At 50.8% G+C, this 21,724-nt stretch overlaps 2 protein-coding genes across 5 annotated transcripts in view; one reads left to right on the forward strand and one right to left on the reverse strand.

Moving 5' to 3' along the window:
• Positions 1–7,895, reverse strand: part of Iqce (IQ motif containing E) — a 37,017-nt gene extending 29,122 nt beyond the window's left edge. The window contains exons 1-5 of one of the 2 annotated variants that reach the window (XM_013120484.3): positions 7,747–7,895; positions 5,336–5,383; positions 2,887–2,932; positions 2,203–2,331; positions 513–583 (exon numbers count right to left, since the gene is read on the reverse strand). In XM_013120484.3, coding sequence (XP_012975938.3) covers positions 513–583; positions 2,203–2,331; positions 2,887–2,932; positions 5,336–5,383; positions 7,747–7,782 — 330 coding nt within the window. In that variant the 5' untranslated portion in view covers positions 7,783–7,895. Of the gene's footprint in view, positions 1–512; positions 584–2,202; positions 2,332–2,886; positions 2,933–5,335; positions 5,384–7,359; positions 7,485–7,746 lie in introns of those variants that run through there. The other variant, XM_013120483.3, reaches the window with a different exon arrangement.
• Positions 7,439–21,534, forward strand: Brat1 (BRCA1 associated ATM activator 1). Of its 3 annotated transcripts, none has more exons than XM_040751266.1 (14): positions 7,439–7,517; positions 10,514–10,657; positions 14,206–14,360; positions 15,713–15,860; positions 16,467–16,839; positions 17,018–17,137; positions 18,062–18,153; positions 18,337–18,455; positions 18,531–18,717; positions 18,903–18,976; positions 19,102–19,204; positions 19,338–19,436; positions 19,553–19,728; positions 20,289–21,534. In XM_040751266.1, exons 1-14 carry the CDS (start codon positions 7,439–7,441, stop codon positions 20,982–20,984), a joined length of 2,565 nt encoding a protein of 854 aa, XP_040607200.1. In that variant the 3' UTR covers positions 20,985–21,534. The 3 variants fall into 3 exon arrangements, with proteins under 3 accessions (XP_040607200.1, XP_012975935.1, XP_005080027.1); XM_013120481.3 differs by lacking the exon at positions 7,439–7,517 and adding an exon at positions 9,654–9,729; XM_005079970.4 differs by lacking the exon at positions 7,439–7,517 and adding an exon at positions 9,672–9,763.
• Positions 21,535–21,724: the final 190 nt, after the last annotated feature.

Below are 21,724 nucleotides of genomic sequence, written 5' to 3' on the forward strand. Positions count from 1 at the left end.
GGTCTATTTCTACCCAAAACCATGGTTCCCACTATTACAAGGTACCACTTGTAACAATCATTTATTGTTGGGGGCTCTCCACATCTACTTAGTAGTCTCCCAGGCAGAGCGGAAACCTCTCTACACTGCCTGCAGTGTTAGCCCAGCCACAGTTGGGAATGTCCACAGAAGAGGGTGCAAGTCCTTTTCAGGGGTTCTTTTGCTGCTGCACAGCTGGCATGCTTGCACTTTGGAGACAGGGTCTCATGGATCCCTGGCTATCCTTGAATTCACTATGTTGCTCAGTTGGCTTTGAAAACCTTATTCTCCTGACTCCTTAGTGCTGGGATGACTGACCTGCACCAGCATGCCTGGTAAGTCCACTACCTCTTCTGCAGTTGGTGGACAGGGCTTCTCCTCAGCTAGGATTGCCAGCTCCTATGGCATGGTTCAAGCCTTAGTATGACACTGACTTTCAGTCAGTTAGAGAAAGGCTATCACTGCCAATCAGAAAGGAGCAGAATAGACCCTACCTTCTTCAACTCGATGATCTCGTCATACATGTCCTCTTTCTCTCTGTAGACAGAATTTCCAGAGACGTGACCTGGAGGAATACACACACACCTCTTAGGATATCGTGGGATAGTAGAGAGGACTCCTGGTTATGCCTGAAGGGAAACCTGAAAGTTAATAAAGCTATACTTGTTTGCTGAGATAGAGGAGTCTCAGATTATCTGGAATTCAAGATGCTCCTGCCTCAACCTTCTCAGTGATGGGGAGATAAGAGTAGCCACCAGCCTGGCTGACTGAGGGTGTGAGCACCTGTGTGTATGTATACATGTGTATGTGTGTGTGTACACCTATGTGTGTTGTGAGCCTGTGTTCATGCAGAGGGAGAAGAGGACATTGGGAGTCCTGCTCTATGACTCTTTGCCTTATTCCCTCACTGCTCTGGTTCCAGGCTGGTAGGCAGCAAGCCCTGGTGTCTTCCTGTCTCTGCCCATTACAGTGCTGGGTTACTGGGATCACACCTGGCTTTTTGCATGGGTGCTGATATTTGAAGTCAGGGCCCTGTTTGCATAGCAAATGCTCTTACCCACTGAGCCATCTCTCCACTTATGGAGGCTTTAATGACACTTAACTGGTTATAAATCCAAAATATCCAAATAAGCCTAAACTGTAACCCTAATCAGTAGACTTGGTTCAGAAGGACATGCAGCCAGCAGTCACCACACTGGAGAGTTACTCCTCTTTTCTAAGGCCCAGAGAGACCAACAAGCCCCATGGGCAGACTCTAGTAAGGAACAAACAAGGAACCAGCAAAGTGGCTTGGCAGGTAACAGCACTTGCTCCTAAGCCTGAAGACCAGACTTCCATCCCAAGGTTCCCCATGGTAGCAGGAGGGAAATGACATCACAAATTGTCCTCTGACCTCCATGTGCATGCCACAGCACAGACACAGCCCACTTGTACATAAGGAATTTAAATGTAACTCTATTTAAGGAGGGTGACATGATGGCTTGGCTATGAGACTCTTCTTGAATCACTGTGCCTCAGAACATTCTAGAAGTCCTTCAGATGGAGACCATGCAAAAAGAAAAAAAAATCTCACCCCTCAATTGCTAGAGGCTTTCTGCTCTCCTGGCCTTGTCCCCGGGAGCATGCTCACCATGGCTGCCAGAATGCCTGAGGTCTGCCCTCTTCGCTCTCATGGCTTCTGTCAGGTGATCAGGAGTGCAGCTGGGGGGGTGGGTCCACACGTGCTCCGAGGTAAGCGTGCATGAATGTGCATGGGTTTAACAGGACAGGTACAAGCACAGTCGGGGAATCTCCGGGGGTGGAGGATGTCAGGAGATGGGGGTGCACTGGTGAATGCCTAACATGCAGCTCACGAAGATCAACCCAGGGAGCCTGCATCATTCCCCTGGTGTGAACATTCCCACTTCAGGCTTCCCGTTTGACAAAGAGCAGCTCACAGAAACCCTAACAGTTGTGTCCTACAAGCTGGTAGAAACTGGCTCCATCACACCTCTACCACAGGGCAGCGCTGAGACAACCTTGATCAAAAGGGACTAGAACATGCCCACCAGTGACATGTTCAATGTCTTTGAGAAGATCAAAGACAAGCTCACTGAAAAATCATGCCTCATACCCGCTATCTCAAATCACAGTCGAGTCCCCACTTTGTCTCAAGCCAGAGCGCCGTCCACAGGAGTCACTCACCGTGCTTCGAGGTTCCCAGCCACAGCTTCTGTGGGGTCAAGGACATTCTGTTGCTCAGAGGCATGCTCCCTGCTGTCTTCAAAGACCGCCAGGATGTCACTTTTTTGGGCTTGGAGTAATAAGGTGACTCTGAGGAGGTAACATGCAGTTTAGATCTGTGGCACTGCTGTGCCTCAGACACCTTCGCTTTACAAAGACAAAAACTGGTCAAACACGACATGCAAAGGGTACTCCAGGAGGAACACGTGCTGGCAAACACGAAGAAGCATGATAGCTTACTGACTGACTTATTGTGAGGTGAGGTCTTATGTATTGATAGGCCAGGCTAGAAACCCTGGGTTCGAGACCCTCTTTTTTTTTTTTTGAAGATTTTATTATTTTAAATTGTGTGTAGGTGTGTGTCTCTGTGTGTGTGAGTACAAACAGGCACAGTAACAGAGGCATTAGATCCTCTGGAGCTGGAGTTACAGATGGTTGTGAGTGTGCACTGGGAACCAAACATAGGTCCTCTGGAAGAGCAAAAAGTACCATTAACCACTGAGCCATCCATCCAGCCCCTCCTCCAACCATACCAGAAAAGCAACATCCTTCACTTTCTTCAGGACACAGGCAAAAGGTCATTCTTGCCACACTGCAGAGTCACGTGGGGATGAAGGGACAGCAGGTCTATCTGGTCATACTTACTTGGTGATGTGGAAGGAGGTTTGTGGAAACCTTTCCTTTTCGTTTTCTGAAAGAGAAGAAGCAACATGAAGCACACTGGGCTGGTACTGTTGGAAAACTACACCATGCTCAGTGGGGAATGAGTGAGTCGGGCCCTGATGGGGACCCTGGCCAGGGCTGACCTCTTGGAGGTTCAAGAGACTCCATGCATGGGAGATCCAGGGCTGGGGTTGGGAGTCAAAAAGGCTCTCTCTGAGCGTGGTGGCATAAGTCTTTAATCTCAGTACTTAGGAAGCAGAGGCAAATGGATCTCTGCGTTCAAGGTCAGGCTGATCTATGGAGTGAATCCCAGGACAGTCAGGAATACACAGAGAAATCTTGCCTTGAAAAACTAGAAAAAGGAATGGTCTCTCTCCTCTACTGTCCTTGTGCCTGCTCTGCATGCTGGTTAAGTACCTGTGTGCCCACAGCAGGTGTAGAAAGATGAATCCCTTGTAAATAAGTCCATGGCAGATCCCCATTTAGGAAGGGAAACCCAGCAAGGAAGAGGATGCTGTGTGGAAAACAGTTTCCATGGCAAACAGATACCCATGTAGTCTGGTGGGAACAAGGTTCTGCTGTTTCTAGAGCTGGGCCATGGAGAGGGACCTGCCCTCCTAAGTAGCATTCAGTCTGGGTGTAAGGGTACAGGATGTGGTGTGACCTTGCTCCCCCTCTGGTGAAAACACTGTCCCTCTATGCCCCAGAGAGACTTGGACTCTGCTTGGGGCTTGTCAGGTGGTTCCTTCCACAGCCTGTGGCATCAGGATCGCCTCTGTGTTAAGCATCTTGGGCTCATAATTCTATGATATAGAGGAGAGCTCCTGGCTGTGGACACACGTTATATAACAATTTCATCTCAGATTGAAAGATTCCATCCCACAGGATGTTCCTTAGCACAAAGGTAAACAACTCAAAACAGCTCCAGGAAGTCCCTGAAACTGACCAGATTCACTAGGCTCCTCCCTGCCAAAGCTGAGAGTCATTCTCAAACAAGGCAAGCCACTAAGAACTCTTAGACTCTTGAGACCAGACCAGCTGCTGCTTGGGAGAAGGCTTAAGCAGAGTCACTTGGAAAAGACAGTCTCCAACCTGTTGAGCTTCCTGCTGTTCAGTGTGCTCCATGTTCCCAGCTTTGTGAGCTGTCACCCATGCTGGGCCTTAGTAATGCAGCTGTCTTTGTAATTTTTGTTCGGATCAAGTAACCTCTCACTTTGGTCTGTTGTGAAATCTATCTGGCGTGAGTAGATGTGTGTGTTGGATCTCCCAAGGAAAGGTTTTGTTACACAAAACCTCCTTGAGGACAATCGGCTTGTGAGGCTTCTAAATGCAGTTGAGGCTTCTTGTGTTGGGTCCCTTCAGAGCTCATGTATAGCTGGGATCAGGTCTACATTCAGCGTAACTTCATTGGCTTGTCCCTAAGTGAGCAATTAGCATGATGCCTTTGCTACTCAGTGCAATTTACAAAGAATCCAAGAGGCTAGCCAATTCCCAGGGTCACTGGAAGTGTAGTTCCACTGTAGAGTGTCTACCTAGACTCCTCCAGTGAGGGGCTGGGGTGTGACTCAGTGGTAGAGTACCTGCCTAGAATCCCCCAGTGAGGCTCTGGGGTGTGGCTCAGTGATAGAACACTTGCCTGGAATCCCCTAGTGAGGGGCTGGGGTGTGGCTCAGTGGTAGATTGTGTACCCAGTGGTAGAATTCCCCAGTTATGGATAGGGCATGGCTCTACAGTGTATCTGACTACCTCTGCCTGTTTTCTTGACTAGCTCCTAGCACTCTGGGGATCCAGTGTGAGATGCCATGTGGGTATGGGGAATTGTATCTGTACACTCTGCAAGAGCACCAAGTGCTTTTCATCACAATTTCTAAAACTAGCTTTAAAATGATAACTTCAGTTTTTATTATTATTATGTTGTTGCTGCCGCTATTGTTTGAGGCAGGGTCTTAAGTAGTCCAGGCCAGATGACATTAAACCACCCCCCATCACCTCCCACTGCTTCATGCCTACTAGGTAAGCTCTCTACCACTGAGCTACATCCTATCCCTTAAGATTAATATCTAGGGCTGGAGAGATGGCTCAGAAGTTAAGAAGAGCACTGGCTGCTCTTCCAGAGGTTCTGAGTTCAATTCCCAGCAACCACATGGTGGCTCACAACCATCTGTAATGAGATCTGGTGCCCTCTTCTGTTGTGCAGGCATAATAAATAAATACATCTTAAAAAATTTATAAAAAAGTGATTTCTACAAAATAAAAAGCTTAAAAGTGATAATCTCAGTTATTTAAATTCAACTACCAGACCAAAACTTCTACACGAGAAGCAGCTCTGGGTATCAGTCAGTGCTCTGGGTCTACCAGCATCTGGGGAGACTTTTACACACACATCCAAGGAGCAACTCATATGGAGATAGTCATCCCAACCTGTACTCACCGTCTCAAAGTCGGAATCAAAGGTAATTGCAGACAGACTGTCATCTCCCTGGAAGAAATGCAAACAGGGTCACTAGAAGGCACCCGCTCAGGTTCACCAGTCCCATTTGTACGCTGCCTGTCTGAGCTGCCACAGCAGAGCACATCCCATAGGACAGCATGGGAAGCCGGGGGCATGTCCATCCTGAAGCAGCCAGTGTACTCCGATAGTCAGAAAGGAGGGGTGGGAGCAAGGGGACACCTCAGTTGTAAAAGTATGTGCTGAATTCAATCCAGTGCTGGGGGTAGATCTCTGGGGCTCAATGGTCAGTTAGCCCAGCCTACTTAGAGCATTTGAGGCCCTCAAAAAAGGAGTGTGTGTGGATAATGTCTGAGGAATGTCATTCCTCGGGCCTCCATTCCTGAGCACACATAGGAAGAGGAGGGAGTGGGGGTGTGTGTGTGAAATAAAGGTTGTCTGGCTGAGTGACTCTATATCCACTGAGGTATGGTGGGCCCTCAGGACTACTGTGTGCCCTTGAGAGCATTCTCTGCTCAAGAGAAGCATTCCTCTCCTCACTGCTCTCCCTCTCTCATCTCCCACTTAAAGGATAGTGACTTCCTCTGCCCATGTCCCGGCAGAGCAGATCAGTGATGCATACATATGTTTTCATTTTGTGTCTCCTGTTTAAAGGTATTTAAACTTTCTTTCTCTCCGTGTGTGTGTGTGTGTGTGTGTGTGTGTGTGTGTGTGTGTGTGTGTGTGTGCCTGTGGATTCCAAAAGAGGGTGCTAGGGTGGACTTACAGACAACTGGGAACTGTCTGATAATGGATGCTGGGAACTGAACCCCAGTACTTTGAAAGGGCAACAACTACTCTTAACTGCTGAGCTATCTCTCCAGTCCCCACCCCCCACTATACTTTTCTATTTGTTGTATGTATGTATGTATGTATCTGGTGTGCTCATCTGTGCATGTGTTTTCATGTTTGTGTGCTTGGGGAGGTCCGAAACAGACAGTTTCTTCCTTCACTCCTTTTCACTTTGACTTTGGCTGTCTTGCTGAACCCAGAGCTCGACAATTGTGGCACATCTAGCTAGCCAGCTTGCCCAGGGGATCCTGTCTCAACTTCCTGAACATCAGGATTATAGGCAGCAGCTGTACCCATGGAGATCTGAACTCCAGTCCTAGTGCAGGCAAGCATTTTATCCCAGGAGCCTTCTCCCCAGTCCTTGGTTACATTTTGGAAAACAATCCCCGAGTGGTGCCAGTCAGGATCTGGGAAGCTGAGGCAGAAGGATGCTGAATTTGAGGTCAGCCTGAGATACATAGAAAGTCACACCATTTTTTAAAAATATGGAAAAGTGCTAGCAACAACGTTAATGGTAAGAGTTACAGAACAACAGATATATGTTTTAAGCTAAGGGGAAAATGCAAATGAAAAATACAACAAATATTAATTGGCCAGGTTATGGATAACTTTCCCAAAGGCACTGAAATTATAAGGCATTATCTTTGCCTGGGCTAGGGATCTGACTCAGCAGTGAAGTGCTTGCCTAGAATTCCCCAGTGACCCTGTTGGGGAGGCTCATCTGTAGTGCTCTGGCCTGGCATGAGTAGTTCTGTCTTCAGTAGCACACACAAAGCAAACAGCCATCGACCTCCCAAACTAGGTAGGACCTGGGAAGTCTCCTCTGCAGGGAGTAGGAAATCCTAGTTGCTCTCGGCTGACCAGAAGCACAGCCCCCCAGTTCATGTGGAACTTCCCAAGGGTGTTCCTTGGATCCTTGACAAGTCATTCTGCCCATGGCCAGTTTCCTGCCTACTATCTTCAGTCCCCTTCTCAGTATGGTCCCAGAGGGCTTGCTTTCTGCTCCTTGGACGTGGCACTTTCCCTCCTCGTAGCTTTTGCATTTATTGTTCTCGCTGGCCCTAAACCTGTACCAAAGTCTTTCTGCTTGTCTTTGAGATTAGGAACATCGGCCCATTGCCTTATCCTATAGCCCCCACTGGAATGCACAAAGTTCACTTGGTACCGGCACGCACAGAGGGCCAGAGGGTCCACCCCGCAGCGGGAGACCGAGGGCGACACGTTTCTTCTAGAGATGCCTGAGCAGGGTTGGCCATGGGGGTGGAGGCCTTCTCCGTTGCGTGGGATCGCTCTGAGGAGTCACTGGAGTGCAGCCTGCAGCAACACTTACGAGGTGAGCTCGTCACCAGTCTGCCACAGCCTCAGACCCGTAGCGCGTGCGGGAGGGCGCAATCCTGGGGGCTTCTTGGAAGCAATGGCCTCCGCGAGCGCGGGCCAGAGCAGCTGGGGCGCGGGCACGGTGGCGGCCGACGCCCCGGGCTGGCTCTTGTGCGGTAACAATCGGCCTGCGGGAGCTGGCTGCCGCCGTGCGCCTACCCTCCAGCTGCCCGGGATCTCCTTACCGTCTCCGAGGCTAGATCCGCGGTGCCCTGACTCATAGTGGCGGCGCTGCGCGGCCTCCTGGGCGATGCGAGATCGGCCCTTAGCGTGGGAGGCCTGCCAGCAGCCCCGCTGCCATGGCAACCGTGCCGCGGCCACAGGGCCCCGGATGTGGACATTCCTCTGGTGCTAGGCAAACCGTGCGTGCGCGCGCAGAGTGAGCGCGGGGCCGACCATGCACTCTTCCGGGGTTGTACTGCGCAACCGCACCTTGTCTCTAGTGGGTTTTCCTGCATGCAAGGACGGCTCTCTGTCTCGGAGCCACGCTCTCAGCTGCAATTTCAGGAGCTCGAGTTGGGTTTCAGTAGACAGTGGCTGCAACTGTGTAGTCCAGTGGGCAGGAGTTCCGAGGGTTGTCATGCTGAGTAGACACAGGCATCGTCGTTAGCGACAGGCACCTATTTAAATGTTTATTTTCCTCTAAATAATCAGATGTTGGGACGAAAGTGACTCCCTAATTGTTAGACCGGGGCCTGGTGCCTTATGGAAAGGACAGTCCACACCAGGACTACCCATTGGTCTGCTCCAACTGCTTTTTATCTTCACAAGCCTCCCGCCTCTCCGGGAGGACCCAGCGGCTTTTCCCACCCAGGCCAGCTGGGGAACACTTCACTGGTGCAAACACAGTATCTCATTTGCTCGGGATCACCCTGTCTCTGCCTCCTCAGTGCTGGGATTACAAGTATATACCACCATGCCTGGCTTTTTCTTTTTTTGAACTTCCACCCCACCCTATCGGCCTGGCGACTGACAGACTCGGGATCTTAGGCGAGCGAAGCATGCACTTAATTAGCCTAACTATTCCCCTGCCCCGCATTCAGTTTCTGAGTAAACAGCTCTCCTCAGCTGGGTGATATTGCAATATTAACCTCAAGACAAGGTTTGAGTGGCTTTTTCTCTTACCTACTTGAAGAATTCTTTTTTAGCCCCAAACTTACATCTGTGCTGAGCTTAAAGGCAGAAGCTTCCACACCCTGCCCTGTGAGGTATTTTTATTTGTTTGTGAGTGTATGCCAACTATATGTGGGTGACCTCGGGGCTGCGGTCCGAACTCTGATCGTCTGTTAGAATAGGAGGTACTCTTAACCACTGAACCATCTCTCTAGGCCTACTTTTTATCTTTATCATTGGCAGAGTGGGATGAAGCCGTGAAGAGCCACAGTGGAGGGTCTGGTCCCCGGAGTTTAGCGCTAGCCGCTGTAGAAGCCGAGGGTTTCAGTACCAGAGGTCTTGGCGCACCAATTGCCCGCCTGCGATGTTCACCGCAGCAAGCAACAAGAGCTGTAAGAGCTAGTAAAAGTCAGGGACCATAGATGCCTAGACACGTGGCCTGAGGGCAGCGAGGCTCCGCCTTCCCGTGAATAACCACGCCCACACAGAGCCCATCTTGGAGACGCTCCGCCCACTGCCTGCGTGGGCCTGCACCTCTTAGCGTCGGGGATGGTTGGTGGTTCCGAGTGAGTGTGGAAAGCCCAAGCTGTACCCAGCTGGAGTGCATTTACAGGGTTTTGAGCTTTAGAGGTGATCGGAGTGGCAGTCAGGGTCATCACCGGGCTCCAAGCGCACCGTCCCGCCCTTTCTCGTCTCTGCCTGTCACGTGGTAGTATCTTAAGGCGGGGCCTGTAGAGTCATGGGCTCAAGCAGAGGAGGGCGGAATCAGCAGCGCTGAGGGGCGGAGCCTGTAACCACGTGAAAAGAAACTTGCGTCGGGGGCGGGGCCTCGACTGCGTGCTGAAATCTCGGGCGGGGTGGGACTTGAAGAGGGCGGGGTGGAGCCAACTCCCGCTGTGGGGCGGGACCTGTGATGGTGTGGGGCGGGGCCTGCGGCTGCGTGTAACGAACTCTGAGGGGGGGCAGGACCTGGGGAGGGCGGGGCCTGAGCCGGCGTGGAGCGGAATTTGCGGAGGCGCGGGCGGGGCCTGCTGCAGACACCGGAACCTCAGTGGGTAAGGAGCGCGCAGACCCGGGGTCGAAATCCTGGTAAGCCAGAGTTCGAACTCCAACCGGGCACTTGGGGCCTCGTGCATTCTATACCCTAGGGTCTAGTTCCGTAGTGGAGGGACGCGGGGGCGGGATTCGAACCCCAGGTAATTCGATATCGCGGAGAGCGCACCTCTTACCCGGATTTGCGAAGTACGGATGACGAATGTCGGGGTTGAGACGGACCCTGCTGGGCCTGCAGATACCGATATCATTGCCGTCCAAGATGCGTCTTTGTGTTCTGAGTAAACACCTACCGATGCAGGCCGCAGGGTTGTCACTTGCAGCCTCTACCGACTTGGGCTGCGAAACACACCTTCCTTTGCACTCCTGGGTCTCAAGCAAGTTTCTCTTGACCGTTGGAAACAGTGTCTGGGATCAGGTGCCTGGATGGACTGTCCCCTCACACTTGGCTGACCCCCTGACTGTTCTCTTCACAGCTAGGTCAATAGGTAGTTGCACCTCCACCCACGCACCAAACCCCTAAATTGACACCAAAGGCCTTGTGGCTCTGATTAACATTTCCTCACTCACTGACAGTGCACCTGCCAGGACTCGATCCTCTTGATTGCCCAGGTTCCCCTGGACGAGCTTAGCATCTTTGTGGGCTCAGAGTTCTGGTACACATGAAGTGTCCCGGGCCTCCACCCCCCCCCCCCAATCATAGCAGGCATCGAAGGCTGCCTTTGACTAGGGTGGCTGTGTCTGAAGCCAGATATGATCACGGCTGATCCATTGCTTCCTCTGTAGGAACCGCTGTCCTGATCATGGACCCAGAATGCGCCAGGCTCCTCCCAGCTCTCTGTGCTGTTCTGGCAGATCCCAGGCAGCTGGTGGCAGATGACACCTGCTTAGAGAAACTGCTGGATTGGTTTAAAACAGTGATGGAGACAGGTAAGGACATGGCGATGTAGAACTGTCCATCCACCCAGTGTCTTTGTTTCACCTTCTTAAGGCTCTCTTAATGGAGAGTCACGATGGGGTGCAAGGGTGGTGAACGAAAGTCCCGTGGGAGTCCATCCACATTTCAGGTTTCCTGCTGTTCAGTTCACGTTAGGTGTTTGCGGAGAGCATGCCCACATTGTTTAGCCATCTTTGTTGTATTTTGCTTATTTTGAAGAACTTAGATCTCTGGGTGGATGTGGTGGGACATGTCATCCAGAAGTCAAGGCAGGTGGACCTCAACTTCAAGGTCAGCCAGTGCTACATAGTGAGTTCAAGGCCAGTCTGAGTTAAATTTTTGCTGTGTGGGTGGATCTTAATTTATTTAATCACTTGCATTGTTTGTGTTCCCGATTTTTTGTTATTATACATAGTGCTGTATCCTCTTGCGTGAGTACCCAGGCAACTGGAAGTTTTACCTCCCATGGTTGATCATTGTCTTCTGCCAGGTTCTGCGATCCTTGTCTTGTCGCCAATACCTACCTTCTTTGCTTCCTTGGTGTGCTAGTCTTCTTTTCTTTTGAGACATGATCTAATGTAGCCTCGGCTGTCCTCAAATTCACTCTGTAGCCAAGGATGACCTGGAACCTCTGGTCCTCCTGTCTGTGGCTGAGAGCTGGGATCATAGGTGTGAAACACTCCTTGTTTTTATTGGATGCTGAGGATGGAGCCAGGGCTTCCTGCATGGCAGGTGATCACTTTACCAATGGAGTTACATCCCCAGCCCTTATCTTTTTTCCATGTGTGTTTTGTCTTGCCTGTTTTCTTTTGTTTGTTTGTTTTGAGACAGGATTTCTCTGTGTAACAGTCCTGACTGTCCTGGAACTTACTTTGCAGACCAGACTGGCCTCAAACTCACAGAGATCCACCTGCCTCTGCCTCTCAAGTGCTGGAATTAAAGGTGCTGATGTGTGATATGTGTGTGTTTGCATATGTATAACATACACATATTGAGGCAGGGTCTCCTTTTCTCTTTCACTTGAACCCAGAGTTTGCCAGTTTGGTTGTTCTAACAGGACAGCTGAGGGTCTTCTATCTGTGTCTCTGGAGTGCTGCCTGCCCAGCATTTATATTGGTTCTGGGAATCTGAACTCTGGTCTTGCACAGAAAGCTTTACCTACTGAACCATTCCCCAGACCTTGAAGCCTACTTTTTAATCAAGTTTTTGCAAATGATTTTACAGGATTTTGTGTGTGTGTGTGTGTTTTGCATACATACCCAGGTATCTACATACAAAGGTACGAGCAGGATATTAGGCATCTTCTACCATCACTCTCCACCTATTGCCTTGAGATAAAGTCTGTTACTGAACCTGAAGTTGCAGAAAACTAGGCTGACTGGCCAGGAAGTTCTTGGTATCAGCCTGTCTCTACCCCTCCTCCAACTCTAGAATTAGAGGCATGCAGAGACATGCCTGGCCTTTTATGTGAGTGCTGGGAATTCAAACTCAGGTCCTCATGCTTGTAGTGCCTGCCTTATCCACAGAACCATCTCCCTAGCCCCTTTCACAAGTTTGGTTTGTTGTTTCTTTGGAGGCAGAGTCCAGCTGTGTAGTCCAGGCCACCATGCAGACCAAGTTGGCTTTGAACTGAGAGGTCTTCCTGCCTCTGCCGCCCAAGTGTCATGTTTAAAGGTGTGTGCCACCACATCTGACCTGCAGTTATCTTTAAACAGCTTTATTGAGATATGGTTTACATGACATAGAGTCCGCCTGTTCAACTGGGCATGGTGACTCACATCTGTAATCCCAACATTTGGGAGGCTGAGGCAGGAGTGTTGCAAGTTTGAGGTCAGTCTGGGTTCCGTAGTGAGTTCAGAGCCAGCTTGAGCTACAGAAGGACACCCTATCTAGAAATTGCATATAAAATGAAACACATAATTGGAAATGAAGTGTACGGGTTTAGTGGGTTTTAGTCAACTTAGGGGTGTGTAGTCTCATTTTGTAACTTTTTGTCCTCCCCCCCCAATAGCTAGGTGTCTTTGGTAGGCAGCTCTTCCTCCCACCTCACCCTCAATTTCCCTCAGTTTCTAAAGTGTCCCACATGATGGAGCTGTGCCTGTTGGTGCAGGCCTGTTAGTCCCCCTACCTGGGGCTGAGACAGGAGGATTATGAGAGTATGGTCTGGGCTGCACAGTGAGGATTATGAGAATATGGTCTGGGCTGCACAGTGAGTTCAAGGCAACTTAGGAAGATGCTGTTGAAAACAGGAGTGACAGGGCTGGTAGCCAGATGTGGCAGAGCACTTAGGAGGCAGAGGCAGGAGGATCAGGAGCTCATGGTCAGTATCAGCTGCCTGGCCAATTCAAGGCTAGCCTGGGCTAGACTTTGTAAAAACAAGTAAACAAACAAACTACCCCCAAACAATAACAACAACAACAAAAGGCCCTGCCTGGGGAGTAGCTCAGTGGGCAAGCATTTACCTACCACACTTGAGGCCCTTGGGTTCAGTCCCTAAAACTGGCCCTCTCTCTCCCACCAAAAGAAAGAAAGAAAAAAAAAGGCATGATGCTACATACTTATAATGTCAGCATTTGGAAGATGGAGACAGGAAGATTAGGAGTTCAGGCCATCCTCAGCTGTATAACAAATTCAAGGCTAACTTAGGTTACAGGAGACCCTGCTTTAAAAAAAAAATGTTCCACATGTTGGAGTGAACAGTTTTCACTCTTGTTCGTTAGGTTGGCCTTCATTTACATCTGCTGTGTTTGACAATCTGTCTGTGTAATTGTTTCTCAGAGGTGTGTAAAAGTCTTGCCCTGAGATTGTAAATTCAGCTTTTTTTTTTATGCAGTATTATCTTTAATGGCTCCTTATTTATTTCATTTCTTTCCTCTCTCTTTCTCTTAGTCACTTTCTTTCTTCCATTGTTTTCCTTCAGTGATAATAGAAGTAGACAAGTATTGTATTGGTGAGCCACACCCCAGCCCCTCACTGGGGAATTCTAGGCAGGTACTCTACCACTGAGCCACACCCCAGCCCCTCATTGGGGAATTCTAGGCAGGTACTCTACCACTGAGCCACACCCCAGCCCCTCACTGGGGCATTCTAGGCAGATGCTCTAACACTGAGCCACACCCCAGCTCCTCACTGGGCCATTCTAGGGAGATGTTCTAATGCTGAGCTCACACCCCAGCCCCTCACTGGGGAATTCTAGGCAGGTGCTCTAACACTGAGCTCACACCCCCTATCCTCACTGGGACATTCTAGGCAGGTGCTCTACCACTGAACCAAACCCCTAGCTCCTTACAGTGGGATTTTAGGCAGGTATTTTATGTGGAATTACAGCCCCAGCTCTTGTTGTCTTTATGGTTCTTGTCTGTATCTTTTATTTACTGCTTAGCATTGGCTTTCTGGGTGGTCTCCTTAATAGGTTAAGAGCTATTTGTTATAAAAACCCCTCCTCCTGGGACTACTCAATCTTGAGGGTTAGAGATATGTGAGCCACTTCTAGAGAGGCCCTCCCTGGTCACTGCTGTCTTGGGATATCCTGTCTGTACAGAGTGCAGTCTCCATCTGCTGCAAGACCACCCCTGCCTAATGGAGCTACTGTCCCATGTGCTGAAGCCACAGGATATAAGCCCCAGGGTCCTCTCCTTTGTACTACGCCTTGTTGGGATCTTTGCAGCCCAGGAGGACTGTTTCCAGTACCTTCAGGTGAGCCTTTTTCTCCCATGTGTTGTCCCCTTAGGGGTGGGCATCCTTTCCCTCTAGATTAGGAGCCATCTCAGTACCTGGGTGTCAGTGACTGGCCCTGCTCCTGTGACTGGCCAGTGCATCAGCATTTCAACCCCAGTGTCACCCCACATTGCTCCTACTTGGAAACACTCGCCAGAGATGACACTGGCTGGCTTCCCGTTATCACCAGCTGTGTGATCCTTGCCACATTCTGAGCTTCTCTTTGTGATGGGCACGTGAGGGTTGGAGAACACCCCAGGTGCTTTGTCTGCAGCACAGTCATGGACTGATTGCATGGGGGAAAGAACAGAGTGGCCCACATGTAGTGACTCCACCTGCCAGGGAAATCCAGCTCCAGGGAATCTGACACCGTCGTCTGGCTTCCACAGGCACCTGCATTCATGTACATACCTACACTCAGACATATACACATAATTAAAAAATAATAGAAATCAGGCCTGGCGTGGTGGCACATGCCTTTAATCTCAGCACTCAGGAGGCAGAGGCAGATGAATCTCTGAGTTTGTGGCCAGCCTGGTCTACAAAGTGAGTTGCAGGACAACTAGAGCTGTTACACAGAGAAACCCTGTATTGACAAACAAACAAATAAATAGTAAAAAATCTTACAAAGAAAGATGAAGGAGGAAAGGAAATCTGTTTGTTCTTCCTCTGACCTCTTTTCTCTTCTGAGGACAGAGTGATGGTTGCTAGAGCCTGGGAACAGCTGTGTGACACCAGTTGGTGCCTCCACCAATACTGTTGCTTTTTTGTTTTGTTGTTTGAGGGCTTTTTCCCCCCCAAGACTTTATGCATTTTGTTTTTGCCTTTTGTGACAGTGTCTCTATAGTCCTGGCTGTCCTAAAGTTCACTATACAGCCCAGCCTCTGCCTCGAAAGTGCTGGGATTAAAGGTGTGTGCCACCACACCAGTGTGTTTATTTTTATTTTAGTCTGTGGGTGTTCTACCTACAATGTGTCTGTGGACCACATGCATGCAGTTCCCGTGGAGGTCAGAAGAGAGCATAGATCTCCTGGAATTGGGCTTTAAATAGTTGCAGGCCACCATGTGGGTGCTGGGAGCTAGGCCTGGATTCTCTACCAGAGTAGCCAGTGCTCTTAAACCCTGAGCCATCTTTCCAGCCCTCTGCTTTCATTTTTGACATAAGGTCTTGCCATGTGTCCCTGGCTGAGCTAGAATTCAAAGAGACCAACCTGCTTCTGCCTCTAGGGTTAAAGGTGTACACTACCAAGCCTGAATCCACCAGTCCTGACAAACAAAAACAAAACAAAGCATTCTCCCTCTGCATTTCTGATGCTTTCTTTGCTTCTTAGCAGGGGGAGTTGTTGCTGGGACTCTTTGGGGAGACAGGTGCCCTCAGTTGGGCAGCCTGGAACATGCCCAGCGTACGCAGTGGCTGGATCCAGGGCTTGTGCTCCCTGGCACAGCACCCCAGTGCCCTGCACTTCCTGGCTGACAGTGGTAAGTATAGCCCACACCATGCCCCAGTTCATATAGGCCTTTTTTTTTTTCCTTTTTTGGTTTTTCGAGACAGGGTTTCTCTGTATTGTTTTGGAGCCTGTCCTGGAACTCGATCGGTAGACCAGGCTAGTCTCGAACTCACAGAGATTGCCTACCTCTGCTCCCAAGTGCTGGGATTAAAGGCTAAAGGCATGCACCATCAATGCCTTATAGGCCACTCTTGCCTCGTGTGCTTGTGCTGTGGGATCTCTGAGGAGTTCCTGAACCTGAGTCCAGTCTTCTCGGCTGGGGAAGGATGATAGTAGTCTAGAGTTGTCAGGATAATCACACATGGTTATAGGGATATTGTCATCTTTGACTCCTAGGATCTGGATGGCTCCCACGGTAGTGTATTGTCAAGCAGTCATGAGTTTGTTCTTGAAACAAATTAGAACTTGTTAGAAGCTATGTTGACTTTAAAGCCAGCATGCTGGAGACTCGTGTTGGCTTTGCTTGTGAGCAGAGGGGAGTCTGGGTGCTCTCCCTGAGGCCTGGCAGGGTGTGACAGATACAAGGTACTCTCTGCATGCTTCCTCACTCAGGCTGACCTTTTGCTGCCCACTCCAGGTGCTGTGGACACAATCTTCGCCTTGCAGGGAGACCCCAGTCTGTTTGTGGCCTCTGCAGCCAGCCAGCTCCTAGTACATATCCTGGCTTTGGCCATGCAAGGTGGGGCTTCAGGGTCCTCCATCTCAGAAGCTGCTGCCTGGCCTGTCTGTGCCCAGAAGATTGTGAACCACGTGGAGGAGTCCTTGCATTCCAAAGCCACCCCACAGGTCACACAGGCCTTGAATGTACTGACCACCACCTTCGGGCGCTGTCATAGCCCCTGGACAGGGGCCCTCTGGGGGCGGCTGAGTCCCCCTGTTGCCTGCCTGTTTGAGAGAGATCCCATTCCAGCTGTACATTCACTCATGGACCTCCTGCTCAGCGTAGCCAGGTCAGGTGGCTGCAGGGGCTGTGGGTGAGTGGTACTTTGCCTGGGAAGTCTCAGAGCAGCTGATGCTTCACGGGGAGGACCCAAGTACTGTCACCTCAGGGGATGGTATCTTCAGGACTGGGCACATTTGCCGCTGTCTAGTTAGGCACTGATGGAGGAGTGGTTTTTCTTTCTGTAGGTCTCCTGTGTTGAATTTTGCAGCCTGTGGTCTGTGGGAGATGCTGGCCCAGACTCTGAGCCGCCTGAGTCCCACACAAGCTGGGCCTCTAGCCCTGGGGACCCTGAAACTTCAGCACTGGTATGATTGGGGATGCTGAGAGTGTTATACTCATTGTTGGGAAACTTTGGAAACTTGGAAGCCAGATGTGAGAATAGGCCAGCGGGGAAAGCAGCCTAGGTAGGATGGGCAGACATTAAAGCAGTAGTTGCCTCCTTCTGTCCCTTTCTCCCTACCCTCTCTCTTCCTCCCCTTTTCTTTTCTTTCCCTTCCTCAGTGCTTCATATATGCTAGTCAAGTGCTCTACCACTAAGCCACACCCCCAGATCCTCACTGGGGGATTCTAGGCAGATGCTGTACCTCTGATTCTAGGCAGGTGTTCTACTTCTGAACCACACCTCAGCCCTCAGCTTGGATTACAGTCATGCTCCACCATATTAAGCAAGAGACATAACTATTTGAAACAAAAGTTTTGTGGTACCCCCAAAGCTAAAGCTAGCTTCTGAGCTAACTGTAGCTGTTCTCTGACCTCTACTATGGATGAGCCAGGCTCCTGGAGCCCCATAGTGTCTGCTCCAGAGGTTGTGCAGAGATTTGGCTGCTGAGTGTGGGATGTAGGGAGGAAGGGTACTCAGTGTCTGAGCAGGCTCAGTTCTCCAGGGTAGTCCATCAGAGAATGTGAAAAAGGACGTTTTGGGTCTTTGAAGACAACATGAGCACACTTGGGCACTACCCTAGGAGCCTGAAAATGTTCTATCACTCTGATCAGGGAGTGTGACCAGCCCTTCTGGGGACCTTGAGACATAGCGACTACTCTGAGGACATCAGGGACAAGCCTGTAGGCCTTGGTTGGCCTTCTGCCCCGGTTCTGATCCTTAAATAGTAGTTTGCAGAGAAATTGTGTAAGGGAGCCTGCCTTCTTGCTTGTACTGAGTCACCATAAACTCACTGGGGATGTTTAAATTGCTGCCAGAGTATAACCCTTACCATGTACTGTGTCCCCAGCCCCCAGGAACTGAGAACCCAGGCCTTTGGAGTCCTCCTCCAGCCTCTAGCTTGTATCCTGAAAGCTACCACTCAGGCCCCTGGACCTCCAGGTATGCAGGGAGGGTGGAACCTCCATCCTTAGGCAAAGAAGAATGAGCTGCCCTGGTCCCACCTAGACCCCTCAACTAAGTACAGGTGGACAGCATCCTTGACGAGCCCTGGCTCTGAACTTGAGACCTGGCCCCTGCTGTGGATGGTGGTCACCGCAGGGATGCTCTTGTTCTTGGCCTCAGGCTTGCTGGAAGGGACTGCTGGAAGCTCACTGACAGTGGATGCTCTCTTGTCATCTAAGTCAGCCTTCGTGGGACTCCTCTGCCAGACCCTGGCTCACTTGGAAGAGCTACAGATGCTGGTAGGTGCAGCCCTGGCCAGTGTCCATCGGGTCATATGACCCCAGGCCTCTGTTAACTCATCCTTCTCGCTGCAGCCCCAGTGCCCCTGCCCCTGGCCCCAGGTGCCCCTCCTGGAAGCTACAGTGACCATATTGCGCCTCTGTGATGGCTCGGCAAACCCCAGCTCCAGTGTGGGAGGTCGTCTCTGTGGGACCCTGGGGGGCTGCGTCCGTGTCCAAAGAGCAGCCCTTGATTTCTTGGGGACACTGTCTCAGGGAACAAGTGAGTGGTGTTTTCTCTGAACCTGAATTCCATTTTCTCTTCTTTCTTCTGTGGTCCTACAGGCCCTCACGTAGCACTGTGCTCAGACATCTTACCCCTGCACTCAGGCATCTTAGCCCTGCTTCCTTAAGTCTTGGAATCCATGCTCCCTGCCATGTTGTTGCTTCTGTTCATGTCTGTTTCAGGCCCCCTGGAGTTGGTGCTGGAGGTCTTTTCAGTCCTCCTCAAGACCCTCGAGAGCCCGGAGTCCAGCCCCACGGTACTGCAAATGGGTTCTGGGGGGCCTGCACAACTGGGACCTTTTTGCTTAAGAATGCTTCCAGTAGGGACCCACAGAGTGCTACCTACGTGAGTAGCCTGCCATGCCTGTCCTACCCATTCTAGGTCCTGAAAAAGACCTTCCAGGCTACACTCAGATGGCTCCAAAACTCACACAAGATTCCCAACTGCTCCGATCTCAGCCCCGATGCCCTGCTGTTCCTTGGAGGTAAACTTGGCTCCTTACAGAACCGCATCAAGCTGGAGAGCTGGGGTGGAGTCAGTTAGGGGCTGGGTAAGGTAACCCTGAGGGAAGACAGAGTGTGACCCTGGAGGCCACTGACCACCCCTTCCTGGTACAGAGCTATTCCCCATACTACAGAAGCGCCTGTGCAGCCCGTGTTGGGAGGTGAGGGACTCAGCCCTGGAGTTCCTGACACATCTTATCCGACACTGGGGAGGTGAGCACCCTGGGGACAGGAGTGTGTATGTTGTGTTGATGTGTCCCTTCTGGCTCAGGGGCTCTCTGACTACCTGAGTGGCCTTTGATCACAGCTGTGTGGCATTTGATCCCCAGGGCAGGCTGACTTCAAGGAGGCACTGCATTCCTCAGAAGTGCCCACACTTGCCTGCCAGCTCCTCCAAGACCCCGAGAGTTATGTCCGAGCAAGTGCAGTGGGTGCTGCTGGGCAGCTCTCTAGCCGGGGTCTGCAGGCCACTCCCACCAGCCCTGAGAACCCACAGGCCCAGCAGGTAGGAGCCATTTGTTGTTGGCCCAGTGAGTGGGTAAGCAGCTGGTCAGATCTGTAGCAACTGCTCCTGAGAACAGGACTGCCCAGAGGGACCGCTAAGGAACTGGGGGCAGCAGGGCACCCCATCTTAGCCACTGTGACCCCATCTGGATGATAGGCAAGGGCAAAGCTGAAGAGCAGTGCATACTGAACACATTGTGTGAAGGGGCCAGAGCAGCACATGGCCCGAGCTCAGGTGGCCGTGGACTTGTGTCCTCTCCTTCCTGGCTGATCAACTGTATTAGTTGATCTTGTTGCTGTATCAGAATGCCTGATGAAAGCAGGTTAAGGAAGGGAAGGGTTTGAGGGCACAGTCCATCATGGTGGGTGAGTCGTGGTGGTGGGAACGTGAGGCAGCTTAATTTGCATCTGTAGTCAGGAAGCAGAGAGAAATGGATGCTAAGCTCTCCTTCTTACTCTAGCCTTATCTAGAAACTTCATCACAGTCATTCCCAGAGGTTTGTCTCGTAGGTGATTCTGGATCCTGTCATGCTAACTTTTCTGGAACTCTCCAACCTGCAGGGCCTACTTATGGACTTCATGCATATCCTGTCTACGGACTCAGAGGGCTTCCCTCGGAGGGCTGTCTTACGAGTCTTTACTGAGTGGCTAAGAGATGGCCATGCTGATGTGATTCGAGACACAGAGTGGTTTGTGGCCACTGTGCTCCAGGCAGTGAGCCGGGATCTGGACTGGGAGGTCCGAATGCAGGGTTTGGAGCTGGCACAGGTATTCCTCATCCAGGCAATGGGGCGGTCCAGCCTCCACTGTCCCTATACAGTGGGCCTGCCTGAGGCCACCTCTCCCAGCCCACACCCAGAATTCTTGCAAACTCTCTGCCGTCTGCCACTGTTTGAGTTTGCCTTTTGTGCCTTGCTTGACTGTGACCGACCAGTGGCACAGAAGGCCTGTGACTTGCTCCTCTTCTTGAGGGACAAGACGACTTCCTGCAGTGGCCCCCAGGAGGCTGGGGACAGCCCCAACTCTGCCTCCGTGGAGGCTGTCCTGCAGAGGTGGCGGGAGGGTGAGCAGGGCCAGCCCCTGGGGGACCTGGAGCCTGAGGCCATGCTAGCTATCCTTCGGTCCCTAGATCTGGAGGGCCTGCAGGGTAAGCTGGCCAAGAGCAGTGACCATATGGAGAAGAGCCCGCAGTCCCTACTGCAGGACATGCTGGCCACGGTGGGTATATTAGAGGAGAATGAAGCTGACTGCTACTGAGGCTGTGTCCCCATCCTCCATCCCTTGCCAGCAGAAAGACTCCAGCCCAGGGAGTGGATCGAAGTTCCCACATTTTAAGCTGGGTATGATAACATAATTGTGGTTCCAGAGTTTTAGAGGTCAAGGGAGGAGAATGTAGAGTTCCAGGCCAGATTGGACTAGATAGCAACCCTGTCTCAAAAAAGAAGAAATCAAGTCAAAACAAAAACTCTTACTTTTGTGTGCGTGTGCATGCAGACCAGAAGTCAGTTTTGGGTGTCATTCCTCAGGTGCTGTCCACCTTGTTTATTGAGAACAGGTCTCTCACTGGGACTTGGTTCTCACTGATGAGGCTTGCCAGTGAGCTCCAGGGATCCTGTCACCACCTCCCCAGCACTGGGATTGTAATACGGCATCACCGTACCTGGGTTTTTACATGGGTGCTGGCATTTGAACTCAGGTCCACACGCTTGCACGGCAAGCACTTTATCCACTGAGCCATGTCCCCAGGCCCCACAGAATTCTACCTTTTTATGTGTTATTAAAGCAGTGGCTTGTTTTCTGCTCACAACAAGTAGCATTGAAGTCTATAATCCTTCAAGTTAATTTTGTATATGATTTAACAGGGTTCCACTGGTGTTCTTTTATACATGGGCATTCATCTCCATCTAATGAACAAGGTTTAAAAGTTCCATAATCTTTAAATAATTCAAATACTAGCCAGGCTGTGGTGGTACACGCCTTTAATCCCAGCATTTGGG

Source organism: Mesocricetus auratus, unplaced genomic scaffold, assembly GCF_017639785.1.
Source record: "Mesocricetus auratus isolate SY011 unplaced genomic scaffold, BCM_Maur_2.0 Super-Scaffold_100008, whole genome shotgun sequence".
Taxonomy (NCBI): Eukaryota; Metazoa; Chordata; class Mammalia; order Rodentia; family Cricetidae; genus Mesocricetus; species Mesocricetus auratus.